Source organism: Kogia breviceps, chromosome 8, assembly GCF_026419965.1.
Source record: "Kogia breviceps isolate mKogBre1 chromosome 8, mKogBre1 haplotype 1, whole genome shotgun sequence".
In the NCBI taxonomy this organism is placed as follows: Eukaryota; Metazoa; Chordata; class Mammalia; order Artiodactyla; family Physeteridae; genus Kogia; species Kogia breviceps.
In genome coordinates this window covers 69,080,090-69,097,528 of record NC_081317.1, presented here as the reverse complement: position 1 = coordinate 69,097,528, position 17,439 = coordinate 69,080,090, and the positions used below count along the sequence as shown (strand labels likewise).

Sequence of the window (17,439 nt, the reverse complement as noted above, 5' to 3'; positions counted from 1 at the left end):
ATCTAGCTTTAAACTTATTATGCTTATACCTCTCACATAATCATAAACCAAAAGACCTACAAAAGAAGTACAAAGAAACCTAAAAAAATAACATTAAACTTAACAACATTAATTTGATATGATAGATGATGCTGTGGTCCTGTAACTAAATTACCTCTTGCAACATGAATATGGTATTGACTGCTGCAGTGCAGGATCTTTTGAGTTTGATAGCCCTATACCAACACGTACTTCATGATGGCTGGTTCTCCCATTATGCTTCTATATTCAAATGAGCTGTGAAACTTTCCTCTATACAGAGCACTGGGACATCATTTAGCCTTCCCTTGGTATGAAGGCGTAATTTACATAGTAAGTCTCTCTCTGTTCTTTTCTCATTGGCTCTGGACAATTAATGCAATACACTTTGGTGCCAACCTTCTGATAAATTCAAATACAAATGTGGAAACTAAAATTGCAGAACAGTATTCGTTCTAGTCTTCCAGGTAATCCAGAATATGCTTTTATTTTTTTTTAAGATTATAACTGAAATAAGGACACAAAATAAAAAACATAAAGATTCTTGCTGAGAGCTCAAGGGTCTACAAGAATATACTTGAGGACTCTAGTTTGGGAATGCTGCCATAATGCTTTCAACTTCAGTAGCCATTCTGACCCCAGAGTACATTTCAGTTGTCTTTGTCAGAAAGTGCACATAGACACATATACACACACGCAGACACATACACACACGCACTCTCTGAGAGCTTCTACTTATCTTGATCTGTTGTACCGAAACTATGCATGTTCATCTCTAGAACAGCTATCAATTAAAGTGCCATTTTTGCACCTTTAGCTATGACAGGAATATGCAAAATGTTCAAGTTCCACTTCCTTAACTCTTTAAACAACAAGAAACATGTATACCATCTATAAAATTACAAAAGTAGGAAATACTGTGATCAATTAAAAGAATAAATTACCTTTTAAAAGTTTATAATAATTTTTTCTAATCTGAGACTATATGCATATGCAACTTAATACACAGGAAATGAGAATTCTTTTTGGCACTTCAAGTTACTACTGAAACTACCACACAATTTTGAACATAAATGCCCAATTAATACAAATTCTGGAAAACAATTTCATAGAAATAAGCCTTTAATTCATATGCATTTAAAAGTTCTACATAGCTTGAGATTTAAAAAATAAGCTCTTTTTCTACGAAAAAGTAGAAATGAACTATAACTATCATATAATGTGCATAGTTTCAGCACACCAAAAAAATCTATGTAATTAACATCTGTAATAGACATTGTACTTGGAGAAAACACTACTGTTGTTCTCTTGTTTTCAAAATCCTGATAGCAACTAATATGCATTACACCTTAACATACCTAAAAACTGTTGATGATGTTGACTTTGGGCAATTACAGTTTGCTCAACAGATGTGCCTGTCTGTTGACCACTTCCTGTGAAACCATCTGCAACCCCATCCACTTTCTGCATAGGCTTGTACCTAAAAATATTAGATGGGAAAAAACAAATAAACCAAATTATTCCTTGCTTTTTTGTACTACACAAAACTCCCAAGGCATTCAATTTTATTCTGTCTCCTTTAATGTCTATTGATGGTTGTAAGAGTTTCTTCCTTGACAGTCTCATAAAGTTAGGATGAAGAAATTTTTTAAATTGTAAAAAGGAAAAAGAAGGGGAGGGGCTTAGGAAGGGGACCCATTTTCGAAAATTCAGAAATTTAGCTAAGAATGAAAGTGTTATGAGGTATTTCTTTGGACAGCAGTAGCAAAGATGTCCATGATTATAGTTTTAATACACAGTTTGAATATAACTTTAAATGGCTAATGGATCAAGGGAGAAACATGTTAAATACACTGGGATGTTAATCTGAATTAAGATCTAGGACATTGGGCCTGAGAAATGTTAATGAATGGCTTTCATTTAATTTATATCTCCAAAATATGATTCAGCCTACAAACTCTACCATACTGTTTTTCATATCACCTAAAGCCTCCCATGCATATCAACACATTCATCTCCTTTGACTCCTGTCCACATCTGCAAATACAAAGACCATAAGCATCAGCTTGTAGCAAAATGCATGCAAAAATCCATCTACAAACCTAGGTTATCAAATTTAAAAAATAAAAAGAATCAAAGTCAGCTACAATTATGTATTTATATTTAGGTCCTCATTATACAAACTCATGAACTTTCCATACTGCTAAAATAGAGAAAATATGCTTCAGCAGCATGGGCAAGAAGGAAAGACTGCTTGGGAGAGAAGTACCACATACAAAAAAATGCATAGGTAAGTCTCCTAGGATAAGCAAATACAAAGTAAGAAATAAGCAGCAACTACAATTTCTCTTTTTCTAAGATTTCATATATTTTTCTTCATTTTAGAAATTAAAAAAAACAGATAAACACAAGAAAAAGTTAAAATCTACAATGAGCTTATTACCTAGAGATATCATCATGCACTTTATGTTGTTTGTCCTTCCACTTTTTCCCATTTCTAATTATATTTATAAACAGAACCACCTAATATTCTCACCATCCAGATACTTGACTCGTATACTGATACCATAAGTTAACTGCATCATTAATATGAAGTTACTGTGAGTAACAATGTCCCCACTACATGGACAAGATACACTCAAAGATGCCTGCACTCTGACAACAGATAGGAAATGAACGGACTTGGTGAAACACTGCACAAACTAATGTTGAGGTTGCCTTAGGAAATGATTCAATCTTGAATGTTATTAATTATGACTTAGATAAATGAAATTTCCACAAAAAACTGCAAAGTCACTCATAATGACATTTACATGTATTTCTTATGTGACAGCATCTCACAAAGAACTATATGAAAAGCAGAAATAAAGTCAGAAGATGAACAGGGTGAAAAAAGGGTACAACACACTCATTCTTGTTATCATTTTAGTGATGACCCTGTATGACCAGAATGTTGGTTGTTATTTTCTAATGATATAAAAGAACTCAAACTTATTCTTTTCATTAATGGAAAAAAAAATCTGGAAGTACTCTTCAACTGGGGCCACACCAAGAGATAACACAAGGGTTAGTATTGTGATGTGCTAGAAGTGCCATTTATAAAAAACTGAATGTTTTTCTGATTTTTTTTCCTCTTTAAAGAATCATCTTAGAGAGGCAAAAAGTTCTTTCCTCCTTTGTGAGGCAAGAACTTGGGGTACTTGTGTGGGGCAGCAGTTGCTAACCATTCTGTTCCAGAAGACTTGAATGATTTTATCTTTAGGCAATGTATTTAGGGAGACTTTTGTCCTCACTGATCCACTCCAGGTTTCATCTGATTTTAGCCTCCCCTTTTCAGCTGTGAAGTTTTATATCGCTAATAAAAGAGGCTAAAATTGTTTAACCATGTTTCTTCATTTACGTTAATGGAGTTTGTGGGGTTCATGGAGTTAATAAACAAAAGTGGTTAAAGGGATTTGAATTATTTACTCTGGAGAAGAGAAAAATGGAAGTATTTCCTATAGTCTTCAATTATATTAACTTTCAGTATAGGATGAGACAGCAATTATTAGACTTTGCCCAGCTATGCTTTATCCTGCACAGCATCTAATATACTACAGATGTTTAATAGGCACAAATATCAAGGACCGTAAAAGGATATGACATATATTCATCTTAGACTGACATACAGACATCTGACAGATGCTATGTCACTATCTACTTGCACATAGTGCTTAGCAAGCCTGTAGTCTGCAAGCAAAATTATCTGCTTCCTTAGAAAGATGTAGACAGCAGCAGTTCCAAACGAGAAAGAGATTTTTTAATAAGCACTCAAAGTCACAATACATTAAAATTAATGTATGATTATGCTTAATAATAATGATATTGAGTGGGAAGGACTGATTAGAGGTACATTCTGTTATACAGGAGATGGAAAATACATCAAGATTAGCTTGCAGATGAAAAGGAAATAAGTTGATTAATTCTGGAGAAACTGTACAGGTCAGTACTTAAGAACAAATCTTACTTAGGAGAGGTGAAGAAAAAAGAAAAAAAAGAAAATACAGTCAGAATTGTAAAATGAGAGGTCTAATTCTAAGTGCAGAGGAAGGGTCACAAAGTGAAAGGTAGATTGAATGGATTGGGCGAAGATGCACTATCTGTATCCATTCCTGCTTGCCTGGGTTAGCAAGAATAGAACCTCTATAAGCCAGAACCTTCCATTCTATCTCTTTAGAGAAAGGTGTGAAGACAAGTTTAGGAGGGCTTTGTGACACAAAAAATGACATCAGAAAGGGCAGGGACAGGGCTCATATAAAGAACAGTATTAGTGTGGGCCTATAAGAATGAGAGAGCTTCCAGGTAGTGCTGACTTTTGCTTTTCCTGATTTAAGTAGTGGCATATCCACAGTGTATTGCCTGGCACTGTATTGATACTTAGAAGGAATCACCAGAAATTAGAAATATTGAACTGAGGAAAGCTAGATGTTCCTTTTCCTGATGTCCTGTCTAAGGAAAACATCCTATCCCTGCCATCACCTCAGAGGGCTGGGGCTTCCCAGAGAAGGAGGGAGTTTAACAGGAAGTTGAACAGGCACATTCTAAATAAGCTAAGCAAATAATTGTGGTAACTGACTCTTTTGGAAGAAACAGTTCTACATGATATTATATTAGGTTTTGAAACCTAATTGTATATCAGTATCTGGGTAGCTTTCAAAAAAAATTCAAATGCTTGGCTCACCCTAATCTACTGAACAAAATCTTTGAGAATGGGGATTAGGAATTTATTATTTCAACTAGCTTCTCATGTACTTCTTAAGTAGCCTGCACAGAACTAGACCACAGGAGCTTCTTGGACCAATAATAAATTCCTTCAGCCCAATGTTGTAGAAATACAATTATAACATTAGAGAAAAGTCATTTTTTATAAAATAAGTCATCATTTCTCAGTTTTTCAATAACTACATTTAGAATGTAAATAACTATCTCTGAATGGATGGTGGATGAATGAATGAACATTTCATTTCATCACACCATCAATTGATCTTAACGTATTGCAAATCTATTTAACAAATATTTATTGAGTATTTACTATGGGTAAAGTATTATAGGGGAATGACTTTGAAAAGGCTCTGTATAAATAAGAGTTTTTCCAGGATATTTTTTAATATTCCGTTGACTTACATGATAATTCAACATTATCTAAACTGATTGAATTTCAAGTGACTTTTCAACATTGAAACACAGCTTTCAGATTTCCTATCTCTCTCTCTCTTTTTAAACAGAAAATAAACACTATTTAAATACTAAATTGTAAAAAAAAGATATGTTTTCTACTGAAAAAAATTCTTTGTTGAATCTTTCAAAAAACTGAACTCTTTGGTATTTAAGAATTCTCTGCTTTTACGCCCATTTATTTTACAAATTCATTGTTTTAGAATAGGTTTTCTTATAGTAGATTCTTAGTGCTCTTGAGCTGTGTGTGCTCTGAGAAAGACCTGTACTACATCAAATGAAGAAACAGCTCTTGGTTTCAAAATTAGTTAAGAAGCAAATGATAATTTTAACAGCTTGCAACTCCCTGGGCAATCAAAGCTAAAGTTGTTAATGATTAGGAAATCAAAGAAACTCTAATACTTTAATAGCTGAGCGTATGCATAAAACCTGTCACTAACATAGAAACTTGGAAAATTATTAGGAATCTTCCCCCATGGGGTTAGTCATAGCTGTTAGTTAGAACTTGGACAGCTGTAACTCTACTGTAAAATAATATCTAATTCTGTCAATAATCTCACACATAAAGACACTGAAGGAGTCCAATGGAAGGCAAAGAATGGTATACAGTTACCATCACATTCAACTAACAGTAGCAGGTGGAAGGATTTTCAACAGACTAAATGAAACATTTGGAAAACTACCTTTGAATCAGGTGAAAAATGCACATGAAAGAAGCAAAATCTGAGCTGTATAGGCATTTAGAGTCATTATTATTATGTTTATTCTAGAAGGTACACCATCACTTCATTTGCATGATAATCGGGACAAAAGGCTAAAATTTTCAACTGGAATCTTGAGATTCTCTTCAGAAAACTTGTCCCAGAAAATTTTTAGATGATTTGAGGTCTGAAATGAACTAAATGATATAAACACGAACAGATCAGAAGAAAATAATGTTGAGTGCCATCTTTTCAGAATAGTAATGAACTCCTTGATGTCACACTGAAAACTTCTATATCTAAACAACTTCTAACATCAACCCTGCTGGTTAATGATAGTTATTACATCTCTTCAATCCTTGTTGGTGGCTCTCATAGTATTTGTCTTGTCATTAGCTCTACATCTATAATTGGGAAAGGATAGGAGGAAAAATTAAATTCAAATGGGGGTATTTGTATTAATTGCATCAGTTTTAGTAGGCAGTGTGGCAGAGGTAGGGAAGGGAAGAGGTTGAAGCTGTTGGCTGAAATAAAAGTCTATGGATCGTTAATTCATTTCACAAATGACAATGTGCTCACTGCTCTCCTAGGTGTTGAAAATGCAATGTTGAAAGAGGCAAATAAGATTCCCTTATCTCATGAATTTCTTCACTGAGTTCTCCTAGTGTAGGTAATTTAGGGTTAACTGTGTAGAACTGATATATTCTTGCTACAAATATGTATGACACCTTTAGGATACTTCTTTTATCTACAGCTGGTCCTTTCTGTTAAACTGATCCTACAGGAATGCTCTCACTCTTCCTTTATTTGGAGAATGACAACCCGACTCCACCTGATGTCAAGACAGCAACAAAAACGAAAAGGGGCATCTGAAGCTCTATCTAGGAAAAAATAAATTAGTGAGCTTCTTGCATACAGTAAAATTAAATGAGCCTCAGTTTCCTTATCAGTAGATAATGATATAATTGCCAAATGAGATCTTGCACATAAAGTGCTTATTGATGAACAATTTACAAGTTCAATGAATGTTCATCAGAAGGATAAGTGGTGACTGTTAGTATTAACAAACTTTACATGAATGACTATATTTAATAATTACTGAATGTAGTTATTTATGATTCTCCCATCTTCAATGGAAAATACATTTACAGCAAGGACTTGGCTGCAGTGGCAGTGAACATTAAATACCTAAGTGCCAAGATTCCTTGTTTGTCTCCTAAAAGCCAAATGCAGATACCTGATCATCCTCCCACTAAGACTCCTGCCCTCATGCCACCCTCAGCTGCCTCAGAGCAATTTACCAGCCTTAGATGCTTATCTCTGTAATGACCCCAGGGAATTTATGGCCAGGAGAGGAATTGTAAACTATTAACATCAATCACAGTTGGAAACCACAGGTCTGGAGGTATAAAGAAATGGAAGCCAAACTTGCCCAATTGCCAGGCTTCATTCTTCTCCAAAACAGCCTTATTCTTTTTTTTTTTTTTCTGTGGTACGCGGGCCTCTCACTGTTGTGGCCTCTCCCGTTGCGGAGCACAGGCTCTGGACGCGCAGGCTCAGCAGCCGTGGCTCACGGGCCCAGCCGCTCCACGGCATGTGGGATCTTCCCGGACCGGGGCACGAACCCGTGTCCCCTGCATCAGCAGGCGGACTCTCAACCACTGCACCACCAAGGAAGCCCCAGCCTTATTCTTAAAGAAATATTTTCTAAAGAAATATTTTCTCTAGTGCATATAGTATAATAATGATAATAATAATTATTTTATCCTATCACTTGGATATTTCCAGTTATAAAGCCCTTTATATACTTTTTTCCACTTGAACTTCAAAATAATCTTTGAGGTAGTCTATTATTATTTCCATTTTGCAGATGAAGAAACTGAGGTTCAGTGAAGTTCAGTCACACACCCTGAAGTGCCAAAGCAGCCTGTATTCAAATCCCCATTTCCCATCTTTAAATACAAGGTTCATTCCACTAATCTAAGAAAGGTCTTCAAATGACAAAGGTTCTCGTCCTCACTCCTTAGGAACACGCATGCTTTCAAATCTGACTATAGCCAACTAGCCTTGCTGTCCCATCTTTCCAATTGGCCTCTATTTTCCTCTCCTCAGTGCCACAAAGATTTCTTCTTTCACAGAATCCAATTCCTATAAAAAGACCATTCACAGAGGCAGAAAGTGGCACATTTTCTCTCTTATTTAGGACATACTCAAGTGTGATTTTCCCCTTAAGTTTTATTACATGTGCACGTTTCTCTTTGGGTTATATTACCTCTTCAAGGATGGAATTCTTATAAGAACAAAGACAAGAGGACTGGTTTCTTGTCCTGGTTTCTATATGATCGTGGATACATTATCTACCCTTTATGGACTTCAATTTTCTCATCAAGAGGATGAGGTGTGCTAGGTGACCTCTCCCTTCCAGCTCTAACTTTCTATGATTCTGTGAATTCTCTTTTAGATGTGATAGACATACTCTATATGCAACCATTGATTGTTATGTATTTGTTGAAGGAATGATATATGCAGTTTAATACTTTGAGAATGGTTACTGGGATCAAACACAGCCAAGCACATTGTCAAACACACTTGGCTCTATTCCACCATTTTTGCTACTAGGATTTGGAAGAATAGCTGACATACATGTGCCAACACTCTCTGAGTGCTTCTTTTAAATATTAGAAATAAACTGCAGCAAACATTTTTACCTAGTTTGTAAAGCTGAAAATTACTCATCTCCTTTTTGCTCTATAATAACCTAATTTATTTATTGTCTAAATTAGGGTAAGCGAATTAGTCCATGAGTGAATTTCCTTGAAAACTGAAGACTACCTCATTTAATTGCAGAAGTTATTTTCACATGAAATATTTTCAACAGCAGGTATTAAAAGAAACCAACTATTACACATTCTCCTGTTTCCTTAACCAGGGTAGTTAACCTCTTCTTGATTATCTATAATGTCATCAACATGCCAAATAGTTATTATACTGTGTTAGACTAGATTTCAGCCACTATAGTGATACTTAAAGGGCCTACTGGAATGCCTAGGTCTATGTGTCCTTCCACTGAATGTGTACAGACTGCTGAGTTGAGTAACCCAAAAGCGAATCGAAGACCCTTGTCTACTTATATTTCCTCTTGCCAGCTGTTATATCTCATGATTGCCTATGAATCAAGTGGGCTCTAATCTGCTCCTTTATTTTAGGTAAATGACTTGAGGATGGCTTCATCTTTTCAATTAAGCTAAACTAAGGGCTCTGTGACATCTGTTTTACAGTCAGAAGCTGTTTCCATTTATTTCCAGACTCATGGTTATGTTCCCATATGGTGGTGTTGCTGGGAATCTGATTTGTAGATAAGGGGAAATTTCCTCTACTACACTATCAAAGCTTCAAATGAGATATCATATGTAAAGGGGCTCTAAAAATTATAAAGTTATACAAAACAATAACCATCATTAATGCTACAACTACAATGATTCCAAACTTATCAGAAAAAATGTACAAATTTTTATTCGATAAAATAATCACTGCATATAATTGAATTTTCTTACTATAGGAACAGGTGAAGCATGTACATTTATACTATGGAAGATGTGCACATATAGATGCATACAAAAAACCTTGAGGCATTTAAACAATTTGAATATTCCAAAATATTAAATACTAGTATACAATATTTTAAACCTTTCAAATGTCACTTGTACTTTAACAGGAGAATGGCAGGCTATTCTTATGTGAAATTTAATATATTCAGTAGAATCATTTGAGTTTTGGAATCACCTTATTTTATAAGCCATAAAACAAACAGTACAATAAGTCCCTTTTTTCACTGTTTTCAACAAATACTCTTAACCCTTGCATCCAGACTCAGGAAGCGACACTTTTCCTCTCCTGTCCAAGTGTTTCCTCTAAATGTGGTAACTGGCTTCACTTAAGGCCTTTCAATGTTGCCAGTGATATAATCCTTCAGAGAGACAACAGAAACCTCCCTCTGTCCTAATCCCAGTGAGGGGCTGGTGAAGTTGATAACACTAACAATGCAAACAGTTATCCAAGACACCATTCCAAGAGCAACTGTCCATAATCCAAAATTGTACCATTAGAAAACAACAACAACAAATTAAAGGAAGTTTCAGTACTTCTTTGGTTCTCTAACATTCTTATTTCATAAGAAAGCAAACACTGTAAGAAACTAAAGTCAGTACAATTTAAGAATATTACTGAGAATTTTATATCACTTCTTAAATACAACCATATTATGTCTAATTCTAAAAGCAATAATTACTATACGTATATTTCAGGGTTTTCATGGCTCATTAATCTTTATAGCTCTGAAATTTGTTTCATAAGGAGACCTTTGTAATTCCTTGGTCTTGCTTACCTAACCCAGGCTTTGTATAAAGAATGTCCCTTGAAGGTTTCCATTTCCATGAAAACTCGCTAGGATTCTTTGCAGTGAAATCACCGTAAGTTTCAGCTGTCTTGGGTGCAATTTACCAAGGTATTGTTCATATTTAAGTTTGAGTATATATTATTTTTGAATTAATCTTATTTTTCTTTATTGCACCAACATCTCCAATGTGCAGTGCTGCTATGCATGAGCGCAGAGACCACACCAGAAAGTAAAAGCTATGGTATTGCCACTAACAGGTGGAAACAATAATGGTAACTCATGACAACAACAGTTTATTCCAAGTCACACAAACTCTGTCTCCAACTATACAAGGGACTGTTTTATGGCTTTTTTCCCCAGAGCCCTTCTTAGTATATTTCACTGACTATGCCTCAAAAAACAGGAATCAGCAATTTAAAAAATAAGTTTGAGAAAACATAATTATTTATATAATAGCCAATCTTGAACTGACTCTTCAGTCTTGAATACTCGCACTAGAAATTATGACTGTGTTAAAGCCACTTAACAAGTGTTTTTACTTCCAGTCTCTTCTCACTAAATATGTCTTTCCCCAAATCAAAAAGTAATCTCTCTAGAAAAAATGTGAAAGTGTCATTGTTTTGTCTGGAAGCAAGTCTTTGAAGACTTGCACAGTATCTAAGCACAAAGAACAAACTCATTAGCTTCATATACAACCAAATCCCTTCATCTATGATCCAAACTACTTTTAAAATCTCATCTCCCATTAAAGTACCCAATCTGCTTCTCAATTCTTCTCCTGCAATATCAACCTCACCAGATCAGAGTGCATTCACCAAAGACGTCATGGACTTTACCTCTCAGTGGTGATTTTGTTTACATTATTCCCTCTGTCTGAATGTTCCCCTCTTTTTCCAATCCCTCTAATTCCCTACTCAAATAGCATTTTCTCTGTGAAACTTCCCAATCCTCCCTCTCCCAGACTTTGCTGAAATAGTTCAGCAAGGTATTCCAATAGTTCCTTGATCAATGCTTTGTTTTAGCATTTCTTAGGTTGCATTACTTAAAAAAAAAATTCCCGTGTGCCTTCTCATCTAATTTCTTAACTCCTCAAAGGTAAGGACTGTGTCTCATCTCTGCACACAGGGCCTAGCACACGGTAGAGACTCAACTGGTGCTTGCTGACTAAATAGATAGAGGATTACTGCGTGATATACTTTTTTCTCCAGCAGCTACTTGGAACTAAGCCTTCTGATTAAGCTAGTATGATGTGTAGGAGATCTCACCATGGTGACTCACCATCCCAGATCAATGGCTTAGGGAGACTGATCAATGGATTAGGCCAACTGCACCAGGTGCAGTCCTCCTTCCTCCTACTTACTTTTGCATGTTCAATTGAAAAGAAAAACTGTAGCTACTGTCATGGTTGAGCTATACTGGTAAAGAGGGAAAGATTTTTCACTTTACTCCAAACTGTGATATAAGTCACATGAGACAGAAGGCCCTGGGCTATGTAGCAGCATTATGTGCTTGTACAAATCATTTAACCTCTCTGGGATTTATCTGAAAAAAAACAGGGGTCTTCATGCTTTGACTGCCACAAGGCTGAGGGGCCAGACTAGACTGATGTATTTTTCAATTCTAAGATCTATGATTCTATTCATCCATCCATCCATCCATCCATCCATCCATCCATTCATGAATGCTTAAGATCTCTTACAGCTCTAATATCTACAATTATACACCTAGGAAAGTTGGAGTCAAAGAAAATGTTAAGACGTCCCAAACATTCTTCAAGAATTTATACTGTCAAAAAGAATGACCTGCAGGATATGCAGATTAACAAATAAGAAGCTCATGAATACTGACAAATTTCTCCAGATGCTCCTTACAGTTTGTGTTTAGTTTCCTTATCTGAATAGTTTGGGATGTCACATTTACTTAAAGGCGACAAACACGCTGTCTGATACGTAATTTTAAAAGATTTGGAAAATAGAATGAAATTCTAAATTATATTTGAGAATTGTCTGTAGTGAAAGCATATCAACAATAGCGACATTCTTGCACACTTAGGTATTTGTTCTGCTTGTTCAGAAAAAAGGAGATGGAACATCTAAAGAAATACATAGCTTTGACATATCAATGATAATTCCAGAGTCTACCTTTGTTTCTGTTGCATGGGTTGTTGTCTCATAGCCATATACTGCATGTCTTCTTGCAGACGATTAAGAGGGGAATCTGGCTTGACACGAATCCCATAGTAATGGTACTTGGAGTTTCCTCTTCATAAAAGAACAATAAACAGAGACACAAAAAGTCAGTCAAGTCAATATTAATCATATAGGATGCCCATTTAATTTCATATTTGGAAAAATTAGATAAAGGCAAAATATTAATGTTATATATTTATGATTTACCTGTTCTGGACACCTGTATATTTTTATGGTGGCTACATTTGAAGAATCAAAATACGAATTCTGAATCAATCAATTCAAGGCCCTAAGAAAAATCTTTCCTTATAAACTTTTGCTTAAATATTAGTCAGAATCCATTTGCTCGATTTAAGTTACATTTTATTTTCAACTTTATATTTTAACTATAATTTAGAAGATTAGGTTAACAGGATATTCATTAACAGGATAAAGGGTTGCACACTAACTAGGAATTTATTATCAAATGTTATGCAGAACAAAGAGAAAAAAAATCTTAATTCTACTGTCTTGGAGAAGTCCTGTATTTTTCTAGTTCTATTACTGCAGGGATGATTAAGATAACTTAATTGATACAAGATGTTGTGAAGTCTATTATTTAATATTTTGAAACCTAAAAAGAAGCAGGCATTTAATCTATTGATTTCAAAACATATTTTATTAGTCTCTGTTTTTGTGGATTCATATCAGTTTTTCAAGCTGAATAAGATGTGTCACAACAGACATGGGGAAATTTCTCTGTGAAAATGGCAAATTTCCACCTAGATAAAAAATGTCACAACTTCCTCATGTTCATGAGAAAGACCATATTTGTTATTAGAAATGACAAAGTTTTACTCTGAATGAAATTTGCAAATTCTTGCAAAAATAACATTTTAAACATGTAAATTTTTGCAAAGACAAAATAGTAGTTTTTCTCAAGTCTATATATAGCAAGACATCAGTGTTCTTTCCAACTTTTTCTTTCATTTACAAAAAGAAATGCAAGTGGAGTGTCGATTCAATATTTTATATAAAAATGAAACAGAATTTTACTTCCAAGATTGAAGAACACACGTTAGATGAATCCTATATATTTGAAAAGACATTAAAATCTTATTATATAAATAATATTGCTAGTTTAAAAAACATAGGGCATTTGAATACCTACATAGTTTCAGCAAAATAAACCAGTATGAAAACTTAATGCCTTCCACTTGCAGACATTAGATCCACTGTAGAATACAGCAAAAAACAAAAACAAAAAATACCAGAAACTCAATTAGCCCTGTTCTCCCATAGAAACTGGAGAACAGGAGGGAGTAGCCAATGACAAAGATATAAAGTAAAATCACATCTTTCTTGTGAGACCCCAAAATACACGAAGTACCTAGTTTCTCTCCAGTTTCCTATAAATTGGAATCTTGGATGGCTTGGATAAGAGGCGGTTCTTTCTATTCCACTGAAGATGGTTGGGGGAAATCAGTATGTTCCATGGTCTTCTTTGTTTAAACTTAATTTTGAGATGGAATGTAACAAAAGCTACCTTTTGATTTAGCTTTGTTTAGAAACATGGTGATATTACTTATCTTTTACTTAGCTCCAGAAACTTGAGCAAAAGTCTGGTTCTGGTTTCAATGAATTCAGCAGATAATCTTATTGATGGATAAATAACAGATCACATATTGTTTGCTTAAAAAAAAAAAAATCTGAGTTGGTTTGCCTCATGATTTATACTGATTTTCTTTCTGTTCCCTGGGTTAGGAGTAGAATGAATGCAAAACAGTTTCCATGGTAGAAAGATCCCCTGGCACTTCACTCCTATCATTGTCAGTTTTTCTACATTAGAGTTCTGCTAGCTTCATAACACAGCATTTGTTAAAACTTTCTCCCTAGGATTTCTTTTCTCCTTGTTCTTCTAGGCTTTGTTTTCCATCTCTAATTACAAAGACTACATACAATTTTAAAAGGAAAGGGATACACAATTGCTACATAGTGAGAGGGGGAAGTAAAGAACATCAGAAAGAAAAAGCTGCAATATTGCAATATGTACTTACAGAGCATAGAGTATGGATTCTACTCATTCACAAACCCAAACAACCCCAATTTTGTCCCTTTCTATTTTAAAGATGTGTTTCAAGGTTTGAATGGAGCCTCAAAATAGGATCCATTGAAATCCCTTTCAGTAACAAAACAGGCACAACAATACAGCTATTACAATGCTGAATAAAGCTCAGAGATTCAAAATATTGGCACAGTATGCGTAACTACTGAGCCATCAGCTAGGATATAGTAGGTTAGGTCCCCAAATAATGATTTTCCTGGTTCTGGGATAAAAAATACTAGCGAAACAAGAAGGTTTTTTCAAGGAACTGGAAGCTAGTTCCTTTGCTCCAAATAAACAATCATATTCTTTAGTTTAAAATATACTATCCTTTGAAGTACAGATAGAAGAAATTACATTTATGAGAGAACCGAACCTCCAGCAATCTGAAAGCTGTACAATCACTTAAAATGCAACAGAAAGGAATAATTCACACTTTGACTACATATAGACCTTGTAAATACCATAAAACGGCCACACTCTTTTTTGTATAAATTTATAGTGAAGTCAATTACTAAAACTCTGTTTATTTTATTAAGAATATTAAAAATGCTTTACTAGAATACTATGAGGCTGTGACTTATAACTCATTAAAGGTATATCATCTGTCATATATAGTATAGGATCTTTATTTTTATAAATATGGATTTTATAAGATTTAGGAAATCAAAAACATCCATATAATTCTGCTCAGCTATTCAAAATAATTGTTATGATAACTTGTAAAAATTATAGAAAGGTAAAAATGAAGCTCTACAGTTCTAAGTATCATTTTCAGCATATTTTGATTGGTAAAAACACTCATATCTATTTACAAAGGAAGGGAACAGAGAAAGTAAGTCTTCTTCACATTACTGGTTTCTCTGCAATGGAACTATATTATATTTTTACTTCCATAGATGCATGGCTTCACAATCAAGAGTTTAAAAAAGGCTAATAAGAAGTTAAATAGGACCAGGTCATTAATTGACGCTTCAAACACCTCCAATCTGCAAGTTCACTAAATTATTTTTAATTGGTCTCCAGAAATGAAAAGAAAAACTCGGCTTTAATTTTTACTCTATTCAAATAGAGGAGTTATTTATAAAGACATTTCAATGCAATTTTGCAAGTCAAGAGATACATAGTTTTCCACTTACCTATGTCACTTCACTCATCATCTTTAGTACAGCTATTCTTCAAAAGAGAAGACAGTGATATATACTAATTTTAAAAGTATCATATATAAATCTTCCATTAATAGCTTGGTCTGCTCATTTCTATGTGATTTGAGAATCCGTTTTCCTCAAAGCTTTGTTTACTCTGTTGATGTTTAGTAGGACAATGCATCATACTGGAATGGCAGTTTTCAGTGAATAATGACCTTTCCTTTTCCTGGGGGATTTTATAAACTAAGCTAATTCTTTAGTTTTTCTTTATATGTTATCTGTAATCAAGTACTTTTGCCCAAACAATATACTGAACTATACTGTTTAAAGCTATAGTTTAAAAAAGAGATTAATTTATGATATTATTTTTAGTACTAACCTGGTTCCCAATCTCCTGGTTCGTAGCCCCATAAAAATTGACCTTATAAGTTTTCCAAAAGAAGCAGCATTGACTGGGTCCAGTTTGTGTTCCTGACAGTGTCGTAGGTAGTGGTTGTAAAGAGTGCTTCTGGGAAGGCTCACTCCTTCTGCTGTCTCGTAATTGTCCAACAGCCACTGGAGCTAGTATAAACAAGACAGGGTAAACACAGAGAAACCAAATCATTCACCAAAATGTCTCTAAGACACTGCAACTATAATACACAGAAACACTTAGAAGATCTTCCTCAAGCCATGTAATAGGTAAACTGTTGTAATTCAGAGGACTGTATAATCTGACTTTGAAAACTCTCTAGTGTAAATAGCTAGTGTAAATAGCTGACCGTCATTTATTGACCTCAGACCATGTCCATTCCTTCAAACATTCAAGCACATATAAAGACATACTAATTTTCCTTGTATTGACTGCTATTTTGGAGACAAATACCTCTTCAAGGAACTCAAATAATCCCATTAACTGGTTATAAATATAATTTATAATTGCTACAGAAAAAAACATGTTACCAAGCCTGGCAGCGTGGCACATAATATGTCTTTAATGTGGGTTTGTTACAACACATGAACAGCAGGCTGCCTTGTATAATTATTTACACTAAGGTTCTATTCATTTTTATAGAATTCTAATTTATGTATCCAATTTACTTACACAAGATAATACTACAACGGTATTATCCACTGGGACAAATTCTACAAGCAGTAAGAAAAAATTTGTCTTTTCTTCCCCAGAAAAAAAGGAGCTCCCTAGAGACTGGTTTAAAAAAATATGTGTAATAAAAGGAATAATTTACTACAATCATTTGAGTTTTTTTACCTCAAAGCTATGTTTTTTCATAATTTTGGAAGACATACTACAATGGTAGGTGGTAAAGCAATGTTTTTCTCAGTCTATAGTTCACATTTTAAAGTTTTATGTTGTCCCGTCTAAATTTTAAAAAAATAATCTATAAAGTACATAATGTACAAGAAATTTTTAGAAAAATCTAATTTATGTATACAGTACTGAGTTTCAACATTAGAAAAATCAAATTATCAATCTGTTCATTATTTATTTATAAAAGGAGAACTGAAATAGATTTAAATGACTTTCTTAAGGCTATACATACACTGTCTCAGTGCTTGATCTGGTTTCCAACACACTTTCCTGATTATTTTGCATATCAGTTATTATTTCTACAAAAGCAGGATATATGTCACATTACTTGTCTCAACCAAATTTCCATGCCATATATAGAAGGTGTGATAAAAAGCTGAT

The 17,439-nt window shown here is 34.3% G+C and overlaps 1 protein-coding gene across 7 annotated transcripts in view; it reads right to left on the bottom strand.

Moving 5' to 3' along the window:
• Nucleotides 1-17,439, bottom strand: part of RFX3 (regulatory factor X3) — a 294,590-nt gene that overhangs the window by 52,924 nt on the left and 224,227 nt on the right. For all 7 annotated transcript variants that reach the window (XM_059071874.2, XM_067040152.1, XM_059071890.2 and 4 more), the window contains 3 exons: nt 16,129-16,310; nt 12,471-12,590; nt 1,377-1,498 (listed from right to left, as the gene is read on the bottom strand). In XM_059071874.2, coding sequence (XP_058927857.1) covers nt 1,377-1,498; nt 12,471-12,590; nt 16,129-16,310 — 424 coding nt within the window. The remainder of the gene's footprint in view (nt 1-1,376; nt 1,499-12,470; nt 12,591-16,128; nt 16,311-17,439) is intronic.